Genomic DNA, 16,622 nt, shown 5'->3' with positions numbered 1-16,622 from the left:
AATGGGATTCTTGTGTTATTCTTGCTAACACATCTTACTTTTTTATTTATTTTTTTCCTAGTAGTAAACCAAATAGGAAGAATGCTAAAACATAATTTAATGGAAGTGTTCATAATTAACGTTAACTCAGAAAAGGACAGCTTAGTCACAATCAGCTACACAATGTCATTATTAAGAAGTGATAAAATTTTTCTACCATCTGCAGAATCTGTGCTAATTTTGTACTGTGTTCTGGTCTATTTATATTTATTAGGAAAATGTTAACATACAATTATTTTAAAATAAAAGGCTTTTATTTTTTCCCATAAACAGGAGCTATTGTGGAACACAGAAGCACACACAGGGCTTGGGTGAAAAAACAGCTAAATTAAGTGTGATGCATTCAGATTATATATATTTTCATTTACAGATGTACTCAAAACAAGGCATTGTAATTCAGATTCTCCTTAAGTCTCTGGAGATTGTCAGAGGTTGCAGATTCCTCACTGCAGGCCCTGCTGAAAACCCTATTTCTATCAGAATATTTCACTTCTTCATAGCATTTCCGTTTTTTGCTATACCTCAGTTACTTTATCCAGCTTCTTCTAGTAGAAAAACAGTGACTATGGAAGTGTTTCTCAAAGAGGAACCTTTCAGTATTCCAAGAAGTACTGCATGGGTATTAACAACACTTAATTTCAACAGTTGGGCAGCCCACTTCTCTTTCAGCTTTGAGCTGGGAAACGGCACTGAAACCATTTGCTGCATGTAATGAAAGTCTTTAAAATTTATCACTTTGCAATAGGGTTCAGTTTGCTGAATTCAAAAAATTGAGCTTAGTAAGGTTTTTCAGTATTTGTCCAAGCCCTCTGTTACCAAGGAGGAGAACAATGAGGTAAATGAAGAAGTGAAAAACTCTGTGTTGGGGGGATTATGACAGAAAAAAAAATCTGAAAAACAGGAGAAGCCACGCATGGTGCTAAGGGCAATGTTGAAGAGCAAGGAGCTACTAGGATAGAAAGCTGGTTTGCAGGTTTAAGTACCCTTGCAAAGCCAGTCTTGAGATAGCTGGAAATTGAAATTCTAAGCTCCTTGGGGAGAAGCAACAAGAAGGAAGAAAACGTATATGTTTGAGGGAAGAACTAATATCATAACTTTCACCTTGGTGGGCATGTGCTTCACGGTACTTGAAGCAGGCAGTGAATGCTTCGCTACTGTTCAGATAAATTGAGCTGCTAAGAACATTTCCTGCCCATATTTCTTCCCTCACTGCTAAATGCCTACTCAAAGTGATTCACACCTTCGTCTTGCCAGATTTCTGGACAGGTCATTTAGACCTGATAGGCTCAGTTCCCCATCTGTAAAACTGAGATAATGATACTTCTTCACCCAAGAGAAGCACTCTGAGGACAGATGCACAAGGAATATTTAGAGGCTGTGCTGGCAGAGTCCATATGAAGTCTTAAGGCAGGAACTTCGTGCCCTCCCCAGAACTAACAAATGAGAACAGCTTTATGTAGACAGGATGCACAATGAACATGGGATTGAAAGGCTCAAGGTATTATGCTTACTTCTAAAACACCCATTTGCTATTATTTTCTCAGTACTTCCTTCAGGCTATGGTGGCACTACTGAAATAATTATCTTCCTGCCACCTCAAATCACGAAAGCTGACAGGAAGCAGGAGAAATTTTTGTTTTCCCTCATGTCCACCACCAAGTTAAATATTTTATTATTACTGAGGCAGCTGCTGCAGGAGTTATCCTTCCTTCCCCAGAAAGGACAGAGGGAAGGAATTTAACTGGGGCAGCTGTCGCACCATAACACTTCACAAAAAAAGCAAAGGAGAACTGATTAAGATGCACAGCTCCAGCCTGTTTTCTAAGAGACACAGGATGAGAGGTGCAGCTATGAGCATGGCTTTGGAAAGGAGCTTTGCAGAACACCACCACTATCAGGATTTCATTTTCAAACCCAGTGCTACTGATTTGCATTCTGAAAGGCACAGACTCAGACAGGGGAAGCGGTGGCCTTCTGGGATGTACTGACTAATTAAAACAAACAAAAACAAAACAAAAACACAACACAAAAGCTGGCCCAGGAATAAAATCCTGAGCTACCAATAACTCTCATTCCATTCCTCAGAGTCACCTCTCTCTGCATGCCTTCCATAGACGTCCAGCTCTCCTGATGCTGACTGTCCCTGTTAGTTCCATCTAACCATCCACAGGCTGGTTCCTACCACTGATGGTCGGCACCTAAACTTCTCAGCAGGAACAGATTGAGGGCATGCAGCACACACATCCTTTCTGTGGGAATGCAGAAAAATTTAACACCATACTGTGCAATGGAAGGAAGGAATGTAAACTGTAGCCTATTATCTTTTCTTTGAATGACCTGATGACATTATGTATTCTGTCTACAGACAACATGGGAGCTGCTACTGAAACTACTGAAGTGTACTGCTGATGTTCATTAGCAGTTTGCCACTTATTTCTCAGAATAAAAGAACAGAATGTTCCCTAGAGCCAGGGCATAGACAACATAACCAAGAGACAAACAAGAATGTTGAATCTGAAGCAGTGGTTACACTTTATTAGATCTGTCAGTAATTCTGTCACTCTGCAGGAGGCACCATCAGAGCTTGTGCTATCCAGCATCTCTGCACCATTAATCCTGCCTAACGAGTACAAGGTGATAGGTGTTGTAACCAAGAAACAAAATCAAATATAAAAATCTACTTTTAATAAGCACCATGGAGTTTATTCAGACACCCTCAAGGAAGGAATCCGGAGCCAACCGAAGGATGGAAATCTCATCAATTGTGTCCTAAATGAGGCCTGACCCACCAGGTTAAATAATTTCTGCAGAAGCACAGGTGATGCTGTGTACTCTGACACTTCTGTGATAAAACTGAGAACTTTTTTCACATATTATAGTAGGAAAATCATAATGGAAATTCAGGCATTGTAAAATGGGATGATGGAAAGATCTAAAGATTTTTTACTTGTAGCATTAATTACCACATTGACATTAACAAATCAAACAGAATGAAATCACAAATTGAAAAACTAAAAAAAAGCCATCCATCTTCTCTTTTGCATATTAAGTAGGATAGATAGTTTAAGGGGAAAGAATCTCCAAATGTTTCAGATTGGAACTGTTTGAAAGCATTTCCGTACTTGTGTAAAAAACAAACCTGAATTTCATAAGGGAGAAAGCTTGAACAACCTTAAAAATACTGGATTTTACTCTAGCAAAAAAAAATTTACCACTACCTGAACATCACATATAGTATGATACCAAGTTTCAGAAAAAAAAAAACTTCAAAAGAGGATACTGTCCATCTCTACAGCATGCTTTTCCATTTTCCTGTCAAAATCATGAGAAAATTCAAAAGCAACAACAACAAAACCATTCTTCTAACTACATAAAATACAAAAGAAATCATTAACAGTGTCTAAGAAGATTCAGTAAATTCTGACTTCTTCATGGGCATCCCTACACCAGACTGGATGGAGAGCAGAGCACAGCTGATGGTAGGGTTCTGCCCCACAACCCCACATCCCCACACGGAGCATCTCCTGCAAGAGCATTCGTGGCTAACTGAGAAGAAAATAAGCAGGAACTGTAACAGGAAACCATGCCTGCCCCAGTAAACAGACTGCATAATATTGAATAAAGCTATTCACACATTACACACATCCAGAGGGCTTTAAAGTGTTTTGTTACAGCAAGGAAGATGGTAGTGAAATAAGAAGATACTGACTGAGCTACTGACACATCACAGACCTGTGCTTGTAGGGCCTACATAGAGTTTGAACAAAAAATATCGAAAGATTCAAACCTGTGACCAGTTCTCTGATTTCCAAATCTGTAGTCTTGCGGAGTAACCGTACTAATGCTGGGATACCACCACAGTTTTTCAGAGCAATTTTGTTGTCATCATTTGCCTTCCCATATACCAAGTTTCTCAAAGCTCCACAGGCACTACGGTGGACTTCTGTCATCCGATGGTCCAATAGGTCCACCAGTAATTGTATTCCGCCTTGTCTTCTTATCTGAAACAGGCCAAAGTGATAACCATAACATTAGGGAATAAAGACAAGCATTATATATGTTACCCCAATTAATTAAGGTGTGGTTTATGCAGGCTGTGCTCCAGTAAAGGTATGATGGCAGCCTTGCAAAGCTGCGGTGTTACACCCATTTGAATCCTCATATCATTTTTTTCAGTGGCAATATAACCATATGGTGACAAACCTGAACCTTGGAAAAAACAGCCAAAAGTTAGCCAAAAGTGTAGCCTCAGCAAGATTTCTCAAGGTCCAGAAAGGTTTGCCTTGGCAAGGGTTTCTCTTGTGCTGAAGCAACATCATCTGCTTCAGAATGCAACACGTCACAAGTTAAAGAGAATATGCACTGTAGGAGAAGACCACAAGACTAATGCAAATTAAAAAAAAATACTGAATTCAGTAACGTCATTAGGAGTCCCTCCTTTTGCATTTAATTAGTTGGAATGTGTGCAGCTACTATAGTATCTGTAAGGATATTATATCAACAAAACTGGAAAAAAAAAAGTCTTACAAGTCAAGTTGAAAGGCAAAAATGAGGAAGTCTGCAGAAATAGAAAGACAAGGATGATGGACAAATTATGGAAAGTTTATTTTATTAAGTTTGAGGGTGACCCTTAAGAGATGTAAGAGAGAAGTTTTATTCATTCCTAAGGTGGCCTACAAAATAAGTTTCTAACGTAAATAAGTTTATAATGTAATGCTTCTGATATAAAGTATCATTCTAGAGGAAGTACAAAAATATTCAAAGCAAATGATCAAAAATGTCAAGAATATCAATAACAGCTTATTACAACATATTTTGCAGCAAATCCAGCTTGAGGGTACTCTGGTACTACCTGCTTTAAAAACAGTAATCAATCTAGACTGATTTGTAACTAAGATCCAAGGAGTACTAAGTTCAAGTGAGTTAGATAGACATCTGTCAAGAATTTTCTCACTGCGTGGGTTGTTGTTGAAGGCTCAAAACAAGCCAGGCACTTTACCTGGCCATTTAACTACCTCTAGTAATATTCTGCCTAAGACAGTATAGAGGAGGTAGCTATAGAGTATTTTCAAAACTGCAGAGAAAGGTGAGACTTTTTTAGAATCAAAGTTTATGATAACAAATTTTTGAAATCTGTGTAGCTGTTCTTGAATGTGTAAGTGTTCTTGGGGTTGTCTGCAGGGGTGAGGCTTGAGAGAAGGAAAAAGTTAAACAAACCACATTAAAATTTATTAGAAATTCATACTCTATCTGCTAACTTCAAAATATTGAAGTATAACTGATATATGGCATATCATACACCTAACACAAACTTCACTGACAATATAAATGGAAAAATGATTCAGACTTTGAGTTTCCAAAATTGATCTACACAAAATTACCCACTGATCAAATAGAAATTCTCTCTTTTCTTCTACCAGCTTATCTGGCACATTCCTATTTCTATAATAAATAATAGAAAGACCCAATAATAGAGCAGTTTCACACTTAAAAAGCATATATACTGAGATGTTACCATATTAAATTGTTATAATGTGTACACGTTTACGATACAGCTTTGGGCTAATCACCAAAGCGATAGCTACTATTTAAAGATGAACTAAAACATCTTCCCTTAAGTAGCCATTTCATCATGTCCAAACTTCTGAGCAGTATGCGGGTCACGTGGAAGGCTGCGGCAGCCAGCGCCACACGGGGAGTGCAGCACTGGGAATGGACAGCGGTACAATCTATCAGCTGCAGTGCACTGATCTGTTTAGGCGCCTGTGCTTCCCCTGCTCAGACAAACGGTGACATCCTTCAGTTCAGAAACCACGAAAATAGATCAGAGAAAATGTGCTGTGGTGTATCTCACAGATCACACCTTTACCACTGTTAATGGGATGACGTGCAATGGAATCAGCTGCTCCTGTCCAAGCCAGGCATTATAGACCACATTTATCTGGGAGGAGCTTGGATGGGGGCAGAGGGAACTGGGGTGTTGTTTGTTTCCTTCTTTTTACAATCTACCAACATTTTATCATTAGATTAAATATGTCTGCTTCCCTACTTAACCAGATTTTCAAAACCAAGCAAACCACATGAAGAGCCACCTACATGATGAAATAGATGACATTTACTGAAACAGACCAGAAACAAAAATCTACGCGTTGGTACAACAAAAGGTGAACCAACCACTGAGCTTCACGCTTCCACCTCTGAAAAGAGACAACGTCTGATGGAAAAAAAGTGCTGTTGAGAAATATACAAGTTGTTCTGGTATGATGAGTAATATCAGGAACGACAGAATGAAAACAGGCCTGCTGATCTTTGTGTTTTATATTTTTAAAGCACAATATGTTGAATGAATGTTTTAATTGATTCATGGGTAAAAAAAAAAAAAAAAAAGATTATGTATGATGAGAGGAATGAGAAAAAATACTAACTACTGAGCAAAAATCATTCTGTCTGCTATAATGCATCTGAAGCAGGAAAGGGCTCAACCACTGCTCAGCAGCAAGCTGTGTCTGTGCTGTTTTCTCCACTCTTCCTCTTGGACACAGAAGACACCAGAGCCTGGTCTCTGCCCTGGTCCCAAGGTGAAAGCTATTTTCCATCTCCTAGTGACCAGCCAAGTGACAGGTTTTGCTGTCGTCTACTCCTTTTGAAGTGAAAATGTCTGCTTCTGCCACATTTAGATGGTATTTCAGAGTTGTACCATCCCTTTTCAGCCGTGGTAATGCACAGCCCAGTTGTATTCAGCTCATGCAACTCATACTTTGACAAAACCTGAAGCTGTCAGCGGACTGAGGTGATTCAAAGATAGTTTCTTAAAAGCAAGGAAATTAAATATTCATCTAAAATGCATTTCTGTCAGGAAAAAAAAGGTAATACAACAGAAATGAAACTGATGATTTACAACACTTCACCTAACCTGACAAATTTTCTTAAATTCTACTTTAGAAGGAACCTACTGGTACCTGGGAAAGACAAGCTTTATTTTGCAAACTTCCCTTGAATTTCCAAGCTCAGATACTTGGCAAAGTAGCTATGTCATGCATGCAGCAATGGAGCTCATTCCTCACAACTGGGAGCTCAGTTATTGATGCTGTTCTCTACCTGGACTACTCTGTTGCTTTGTTTTTGCTTTTCCAACAGCCAATCAGCCAATTATTCCCTAGAAGTCCCATCACATCTCTGTATTTCCATCACGTATGATATAGCTGATTAATACTATATTCTCCAGCATGTTTAACTACTACTCACAAATCATGAGAGTGTGATGAATGTTACCAGAACCTGTTCACACTTACAGAAACTGAGACAAAATATATATATATATATATATATATATTTCTTTAGGTCCTTTATGGAGTTACAGCTGTAGTCTGGAGGAGAATAATTCTGACCTACTGAATCTCTTTGGGCAGATGAGACTCCACTGAGTCTCAGTGGAGCTAAGTTGTCATGGCTCCTATAAGCTCAACAGAACTACTGCCAGATGTCTTTGCCAAGAATACTCGGATGGGTGGATAAGTAGCAATTTACACCAGCGGGGCATCAAATCCCACTCCTCCAGAGAATTTTGATAGGTACTTCTGTCTCTCTCCTGACTATACAGAGAGAACATTTCTTAATGCAGTACTTACTGGCACATTAGTAGCTACTGCCTTGCTACATCTAGAGGAAAAGAAAACAGAATATGCCGAAGCCTGCTTGCCTACTATGACCGAATAATCACCATAGTACCTACCGAGTTATCAGGGAATACAGAAGATAAACTCTGTTCTCACACAGGTCAATTCCTGAACAGTCACTTCTGAATTAGAAGAATTACTGTCTGATTCTGCAGCACATCTATATGAGTTCAGCCACTCATATAAAAGTTCATTCTTCCTTGAATATATTGTCCCTTTTTTAACCCGACAAGAGGATCAGACAAGAAGTACTAAAATATGTCTGAATCAATATTGATATACTTGGTTACTGTACAATTTTAGCACATGAGTTATTTGATAGCTTACTTTTCTAATTCGATACAAAATATTGCATGGATTTGTGGAAAGAAAAGAGTAATAGGACATGAAGGATATGTAGATACCAGGAATGTAAAGACACCTGTTTTGTGAGGACATCTGGTTAATGGCTGTCCAGCATATAAACAGAGGTGAGACAGGAACAGTAATAAACCACGCTCTCATTTGCAAACCCAGCAGAACAGGAGACAGTACCAAAGACCAGGTCTAAGGTCACTGGTTGATGACCGAAGGAACCACTCAAAGGCTTGGCAAGGTTCAACCAGAGCTTTCTAAGTGGTAAGTATGTGATTTAGGTTAGTATATACTGTACTATGCCTGAAATTTTAACTGTTCAGCCTTACGTTTGTTGAAGGACATAAGAGAAATCACCAGCGGGCTCCTTAACCTAGTCTAAAGGAGAAGAGTCTACCTTCTTATGCAATGCCATAACATGTCCTGCTACGCTTCCAAGCAGTGGGTGGTTTGGTCCCAATGACTTCGAACACTACTAACACAGCCAAGAGGTAGTTCATGCAGCACTCGAGCACTACTCTTATACAAAGGATATACTGGAGTCTGTGGATCAAATATAGAGCTACATTCAAAAAATATATTTAAAAATATATTTAGTTCCCTTTGGGAAAGACAACTGGATCTACAGCTTTTGGTATCTTCTTGCTCTGCTTTACAATGGTTAAATATCGCCTTTACTCTTTTTGAGAGTGTTCTGGTCAAAGAATACATTCTGTGCTCTAAAAACTGTCAGAAGGACAATTTATGAACATGAAATCCCCAAGGGAAAAGAAAAAAAAAAAAAAAAAACTTTAAGTATTGTAGGATATTTTGCAGCCTTCTTAATTTCCCTGTTATTTTTCATGATAAATACATGCTGAAGCTTGTACAAATCGTAACACAGCTTGAAACTGAATTATCGTCAAGCGTAAGCAGTAACAGCATTACAGTCCATGACCTTAATTGACAAAACATGCTACCTGTCACTGATTCAGCACAGAAGCCATGCTGTTCCTCCAGGCTCTCTATTTAAAGTCTAACAATTGGATGTGAAAACTCTACTGGCTTGCTTCCCTAGGGAAGAGGAAGGTTTGCCCTAGAAGCGAGGATAACCAGGACTGTCATCTCGAGCAGAATGCCTGCTTTGACTTACAATCAAAAGTATTATTTCTCCTACTTAAAAAGAGAGATAACTTTTCAAATGCGAACACAATAAAGGTGAGTTATCTTTCCATGTATCAAAGTATCAGAAAAACTGTCCTCACATTTGGTTGTTGCTTATGGCAGAAGCAAAGTCAAAGCAAATAGGAATTAGATGTTTTCACTATTACTACTGTTCTGAACTCCAACGAATGATGAAATAAAAATTATTCTATTCCTCCCAGCAGTAAAGAAGAGAAGGAAAAGACTCTCTTTCAATTGTTGCATAATGGAAATTGCCTCTTCCATCCATTAAAAAGCTGTAAAAATCAGAGCTAGAGACATAAAAAGGAAAGAAAAGTAAAACTTCAATTTTTAACCAGTTTAGCCAAAGACTGTTAGGTAATGAAGCATTCCAACAGCCTAAAAATATTGCCGTGGTAGAAATCAAAACACCCTTCCTCTTCTATTTATACTTAGCAAGTGGGCATCTGAGATATTGTTCAAATATTGCCAGTAGATATAACTTGAACATCCTCTTCTGTATTGAATTCTAACTACCATGCTTCACAAAGTGAAACATAATGGAAACAGAGATGGATTAAGAATAGGTGATAAAAAAGTGTTTCTAAAATAATACAATCTCCTATTTCCAGCAAGATGTTAAGTGTTCAGCCATTACAAGCACCACAGTCTTAATGCAAAGATTAATTCATAGCTAAATATTCACTTTCAAAATTCTTTTTAACAATTATTTTTGAGTAACTCTTCATCCAAAGAAAGTTAAAAAAAAAAAAATCTAACAGTCAAGCCTCTTGAGACATCACAGATATTAATTGTCAGCTTAATTGACATAACACACATCATCCACGACTTATTCAGTGACATTTCCATTATTATGAAAGCATGTTTCAGTATGTCAAAGCTTTTAAACGTGTAAAATTATTTCTTTGCCACTGTGTTACGTATGCAGCAATTGAGAAATAATTGACTGTTAGCACTGGTAATGGTATATATCCAATAAACCCCAAATTAAACGGACAATTCATTGGAAGACTAGTTCTTGAAATTTATAGTAATCATTAGTTTTAATATATTTAGATACTGGAAGTGGTTTTCCGACTAGCAAAATAAGTGCTTATGATTTCATACACAAATGGATTCCCAACAATTCTGCTCCATGGATGAGGAAAGGCAGAACCAAGTGCCAAAGGCACTTTAACAATGACAGGCAGTGCAGTATTTATGAGCTATTCCTTGACTACAACCAGTTAAGTAGGCTGGTGCATCCATACAGACCAGCACTACAGGCCAGTCCCAGAGGCCAATGCCTGCACAGCAGCTTGGCCACGCTGACCAGTTCTACACAGTATCCATAACATTATTACGTATCTAGATTTTGTATTTCAATCTGAAATCCTTTTCATGAGAACTTTCCATTACTTATCTTTTGTTTACATTATTAAAGCAACTTTCATCCAAGAAGAAAAAACATTTTTTTTTTTTTTTTTTTCTTGAGAAGGGTTTGGAAGTGTGCAGCCTCATTATTAGCATGTTAGGTCAGAGGTTGGACTAGGTGATCTCGGAGGTCTCTTCCAACCTAGATGATTCTGTGATTGGTAGCTAGTGTTAAGACCCCTCCAAAAGCTGATTCCTAAAAATTAAAACGGGTTTGAATGGGAGAAAAATCTCCATCAAAACAGGATAAGGGAATAATATTCAGGACAATAATTCTCTTAAGATAGAAGTATTGGTTCAAACTATAATTCCTCTTCAATATTTCTTTTGAAATGCCTATGGAGCAGCAGGTAGACAATGCAAAGTCCTTACATTGCAAACACACATGAGATTTATTACAGACCAATTTACCTGTAACATCATAGAGTAATTTAGTCTCGTTAGCAAAGCAATTTGCTACAGGTTTTAAAAAGTGCTGAGCAATTTCAGCTTAAAATAGAGTGGAATGTTATGCAAATTGCTGCATTAGCTCAGAAGTCTAATTTGTTTAAGGAGTCTAAATCAAGGCTTGGATCTTGGTCCCATTTAAGAACGGTTTTGCAGAACTGTCATTAAGGACTAGTTAGATCAGACACCACGGTGGCATAAAGCTGCCAACAGGCATAATTTAAATAAATTCAACCACTGGTACATATATAATGTTCTGCTTTAAGTTGAATAAGAACTGTTTTCCAAATGCTAAACCGCAGGATGTGGAAAAAGAGGGGAATTTCTTTCCTTTGAAGAAATCACATCGTTATTTGGGGAAATGGTTATATGACACATGAGGACTCAAAGCACAAGGTCGATACTCGGACGTTTTCCATCTGGGAGTGGATATTTTATTTCTGTTACCAAGTACTCATTTGTTTTTCACTGTGTTTCTCTTATGTGACCTCTTTAGATCCTGGGCTCTATATGTGGGGTCAACATAGACTCAAAGACATGTTCTGACAGAAGGAGACTCAAAATTATGTTCTAAAATTGCCCTGAAAAAGTATGAATAAATGTGCTGCTTCCTCAGTCAGTAAGCATTAATCTATTTTATACTGTGATACAGTTTGTTTTTTACCCTCAGTAGGAAGGCTGTGCCTATTATAAATCAAGGTTTTAGCATGATTTTGTTTTTTACAACTAAGAAATCTCTATGGCTAGGTACAAGATACCTATAGTAAAGCAGTTTACCTTAATACTCATTAAAAATAGTAATTTGTAGGCCCATAGAAGAATCCTATTCTAAAACTAAACAAGTATTAATGGGATCATCCAAGTAACACTCCTATCTGCAGGCATAGAGCTGACCTGAAGTCCTAGCCTGAATGTGAAGGTATCAGGAACACAATTTTCAAGCCCTCTCTCCAAAGCAGCATCTCCTAGAATGAACAGATCAATAATGACTTGCATTAACCAGGCTTTTCAGCTTCTGAATCACTGGGGGTGTGACTCAAACAGACACATATTAGGGAAGATACAAACAAGCCAAAGCCCCCAGAAGGTATTGAAATTAATTGCGTTAAATTTGTGGTCTCTCTGTTTTGAAACAGTCTAAAAAGGCACAATATTAAAGAAGGTTCAGCAGCACGCATTCAGTAGATAATGTGACAGCAATATTAATTTAGGATGCAAAAGTCACAGGCATTACTCAGGCGGTGATCTAGCACTGTCTGAAATTAAATGAAAAATGATGATTAATGCCAAGGGTTTGGATCATTTACTCTGTGGTATTAAAAAAGATTTAAGCATCTTTTTGAGTATGACAGATTAGATTTATTCTTGGGAAAAATTAATCAACATATATACTTCACCTAAGAACATCCCATTACTCCTATGGCCAGATTCCTTGTGAAGATAAATATGATACAGAAAATTCAACACTTTATTTGAAAAAAAAAATAGATTCTTTAGACAAATGAAGTAGGTCAGTAGTTCAAATACTCTAACAAACAGTACCAGAGAACATCACCATAATGTCAGATGAAAATCTGTGAAGTGGCAATTAACTATATTCAGTTCAGCCTATTACTGGTGGGATTTATTCAATGTGATATGATCATGGAACAAATATGATCATGGAACAGTGGTCACATATAAGACCACAGACAATTCCTTTTTTTTTTTTTTTTTGGGTGTTTAAGGACAAGCATCTGACATTTCAACCCTAACTGAAAATTCAAAAAGATATTTATTTGAGCCATGCTGTAGCTATCTTAGATACTTTGCCTCACAGAATAAGCAACAGACCATTTCTTCTCAGATTAAAAATACATTTACAAACAGTTACTAGATTAAGTATCATACTGCCACGTGATGACCTCTGCTCCCACAATATTCTCTACTGCAATTTAAACAAGAAGTATTATCTTATTTTAACTGATGTATTTATCTTCCAAAGAATCTCAGTCACATGAGAATTTTCTGTCTTAGATAAAATATTTGGGGGATAGTTACTGTCTCAAAAACTAACTAATGCATTCTCACACCATGCCTCTTTGTAAGAAAGGTTTGCTAATACTCTTGATATGTAGAAATTTGGGCTAGTAAAATTACAGTATTTGTCTAAGGTCACAAAGGAAGGCTATGGCACAGCTACGACTATAATGTGTAATTCAAGAGTTCCAATACAAAGCTGCACTACGTAGCCTTTCTTACACTTCCCCATTTACACTACTATTATAAACAGAGTGAAAGTCAGCACAAGCATCTGTCTCTGTCTCATCTTACAGACTTCGTAACACTCACAGTTCAAAATATACAAAATTTTAGGTATACATACACACATGCTGCTTGTATGGGTTTGATTTTTTTTTTTCCCTTTGTCTCGGTCAAGTTCCTTTTCTCTTCCATGTCTCACAACTTTCTTCTGATGCCCCATATACCATAGTATTAGGCATTACTTTCATTTATGGTAGACTACCTCAGTGCTTCTGCAATGACATAGCTTTGGAAACAAGTTTGTGAATTGTGACATTTTTTCAGTTATCCTGGACATATGAATAGCAAAATAGCAATTTCAAACAACAAGAAAACCCCAAACCTGTAATACTTCTCTCTGGAGTACAAATTATGTCCCTTTCTTTAGTGCCTTGCTTGGTTAACCATCGATCTGCCATATGTCTAGGGAAGTACCCTGCCAGATTCAGCAGTGCTGGTGACACTGGTGAGCAGCATTTCCCACCTGCTTTTCAGCAACTACAGTGCCATCAACAGCTCAGACATAATGGTCTGATTCAGACCTGTTAAAGAAGGTTCAGAATGGGTATTATAATCCTTAATTTTTATCCAGATTTATAAATCCTTAATTTTTATGCAGATAAGTATGCAGGAAGAAATCAAACTTCTTTGTGAAACTAAGTTACTACATTCCAAATAACTTTTCAAACCATAACTCACAGATCTAATGCATTTCCTCTTCTGCCTGAACTGAGATCCGTACAAGATATAGACCTTAAAAATGTCAGCCTTTTATCATTCAAGCAGTACTTTTCTGGGATGAGAAGAAGGGAAGAATCAGGCCCATGATTAGTACAAAATGCACTGTAGTGCTTCAAACTTCTGAATGGATGATTTTTATACATTGCTTTTATTTCTCTTGGTTTTGCTTTTATTTTCTTTGCGGCATGAGACAAACTCTTCTCTGAGCGATGCCTGTGTGAACCTAGAACAGCAGGACCAACTTCAGCATCACTGCTGTAAGTTTACTTCAAGATTACTTAAATACTCTCTGGTTCAAGTGTCTTCTAACAGGTTTTTGCAGTGGCTGGATAGACAGGTAGGCTTTTTAATCTCAGAGCCTTATGCATCCTCATGACTCTAGAAAACAGTGCCTTCTGCTGCAACCGCTCTCAGTAGCTAAGTGACAGCCATGTCTGTATTTTCAAAAACATTTTGATGATCACCTGATGGTCTTTACATTAGATGCTTCATTTGGTGAAGCTTTTCTATCAGGACTAACATTCACCTTATTGAAATCATTTTGCTGCCAACCTTAGTACTATAGGTATCTTGAGAAAGCATCAAATTACAGATATTGATATTGATCTCCTTTATTTATATACAGTGTGTACGAAGTCTTACCTTGGCTTGCTGCATGATGAGAACAGTAATAAAAAAAGTATGCTCTACAACAGGAAAGTAATCTCCCCCATTCGTACACTGGCCTCATAAATCAGAGAGGCAACCGGCAGAAGGGTTATGTACTGAAAGAAATCCCTGGAATGTACACCAGAACATTATGCTGCTTCAAAAAGCTGCAGATGTATTTAGTGCCCGTTCAAAATGTGGGAACACCATATTACTTATGTCAAATGACTCTGCCTTTCAATGTGTATTACCTTTCCTTCCCTACAGCCTTGTATTTTCAAATACAAAAGATAGAGCTTTTACAAATGTTTGAATGCAACCAGGACAGTTTTCCCAGGCCAATGAGAGGGGTTCAAGAAACAGTGCAATGTTCTTTCTGCACCTGCTGCATGCCATAAGAAGTAGCATGAAGGCATTCATCTTGTGCACACAATACTGATTTTTTTTCTTTCCTCCTAATGGCATGAAAAGCTTTATCACCAGATGTTCACATCTGAATTTTCTGGCTAATTGAATTTATTGCCTAAAATTCTTTTATACAAGGTTGCTTGTTCAGAGGCAAACTGGCTGCTCTGTATTGAAAAAGACAGAAACCTTCAGCCAGGATCCTATCCTGCAAGGCAGACACTACTGGAACGAGTGTTAAACATCCCAGACAAACAAGAGGGCTAGACAGGTTTTTCTCATGACCTCACTCCCTTCTGCCCACAAGAAGACTACTGCTGGGCCCCTAAACGCCAGCAGAACATAAGTCAGAATGATATCTCAAAGATGCTCACACACCCAGTTAACAGCTAGGTGTCAGCATGAGCAGCAATGTGGGACAGCCCAGACAACAACAATTAGCTGCCATTATCCATATGAAGCATGGACAATTGTTAATGATGCAGAAACTGATTTTGGCTTGCTTTGGATCTAAATAATTGTGGTTTACTCCTTATTGGCATCATAGAAAATGTATCTCAGAGGTACTTCTGGGAAAAGCAGGCAAAACTTTGTCCATTTGGCTGTTATCTGGAGGGGGAATAATGGGGAGGGGTTGGGGGAGAAACAGGAAAGTAGTGTAAAGCAGGGTGAATGGTAAAAATACTGATACATGTTCTCAATATTGAGCCCATCATTTTGCAAAATAATAATGTTTTCAGTCACTTTGTAAATTCATTTGATCCAGCCTGTTTGAGAGATGAGAACAACGTAATTGTGCAAAATGACTGAAAACAGGAAGGAAGTATGCAAAGTGCCTAAATTTTGGTTACCTAGCATTAACTCAGAAAAAAATAACTGCAATTAACTACAATTAGATTTTCAATTACATTTATGAAATTGTATACTTTTGTTTATTTATTTCTGAAACCATGTCACTTCACAGGCAGGACTGATGCTTTATTCCCAGTTGAGGCTATTTTGCAAAAGGAATAATTTCTAAATGTGAACAAAGCAAAGCCAAAGTATTAATCCAGGTCCTTAGCAGTGCAGAGGAGAACAAAGACGACAACTGATCCTCACTGATCTGCTACTATTTTGCAGAGCAGTCTTCAGTCTGCATCCTAACTCTTCTATTTCCTGTTTTAACCAAATGTTACTCTGGTGGAGCTTATCATTAACTTGTTTATTTAACAACTAATATTTTCCCAGTTGTATCAAGTGAAATATGCCAGGCACATAGTAAACTGTTAATATAATTCAGGCACAATATCCTGACAATGAAATTGAGAGTAACCATGGTTAAATGATCACTGAGGGACCCTAGAGTGTAAAATATCACTCTGCAGAGAAAAGTACAGGTTGTGTGCACGCAGTACAGCACTCAGTGACATTCATTAATACTTGGTCTAATTGCATGTAAAGTCTGTGCAC

General features: G+C 37.7%; 1 protein-coding gene across 9 annotated transcripts in view; it reads right to left on the bottom strand.

The window, feature by feature from the left end:
- Nucleotides 1–16,622, bottom strand: part of CTNND2 (catenin delta 2) — a 647,710-nt gene that overhangs the window by 144,123 nt on the left and 486,965 nt on the right. For all 9 annotated transcript variants that reach the window (XR_004748506.1, XM_035318757.1, XM_035318750.1 and 6 more), the window contains one exon: nucleotides 3,827–4,040. Coding sequence is in view for 8 of the 9 variants with exons in the window: in XM_035318757.1 (XP_035174648.1) it covers nucleotides 3,827–4,040 (214 nt within the window). In the remaining variant the exon portion in view is untranslated. The remainder of the gene's footprint in view (nucleotides 1–3,826; nucleotides 4,041–16,622) is intronic.

This window comes from Oxyura jamaicensis, chromosome 2 (genome assembly GCF_011077185.1).
Source record: "Oxyura jamaicensis isolate SHBP4307 breed ruddy duck chromosome 2, BPBGC_Ojam_1.0, whole genome shotgun sequence".
NCBI classification, from domain to species: domain Eukaryota; kingdom Metazoa; phylum Chordata; class Aves; order Anseriformes; family Anatidae; genus Oxyura; species Oxyura jamaicensis.
Note: the sequence above shows the minus strand (reverse complement) of the source record. Positions and strands in the feature narration are given on the sequence as shown.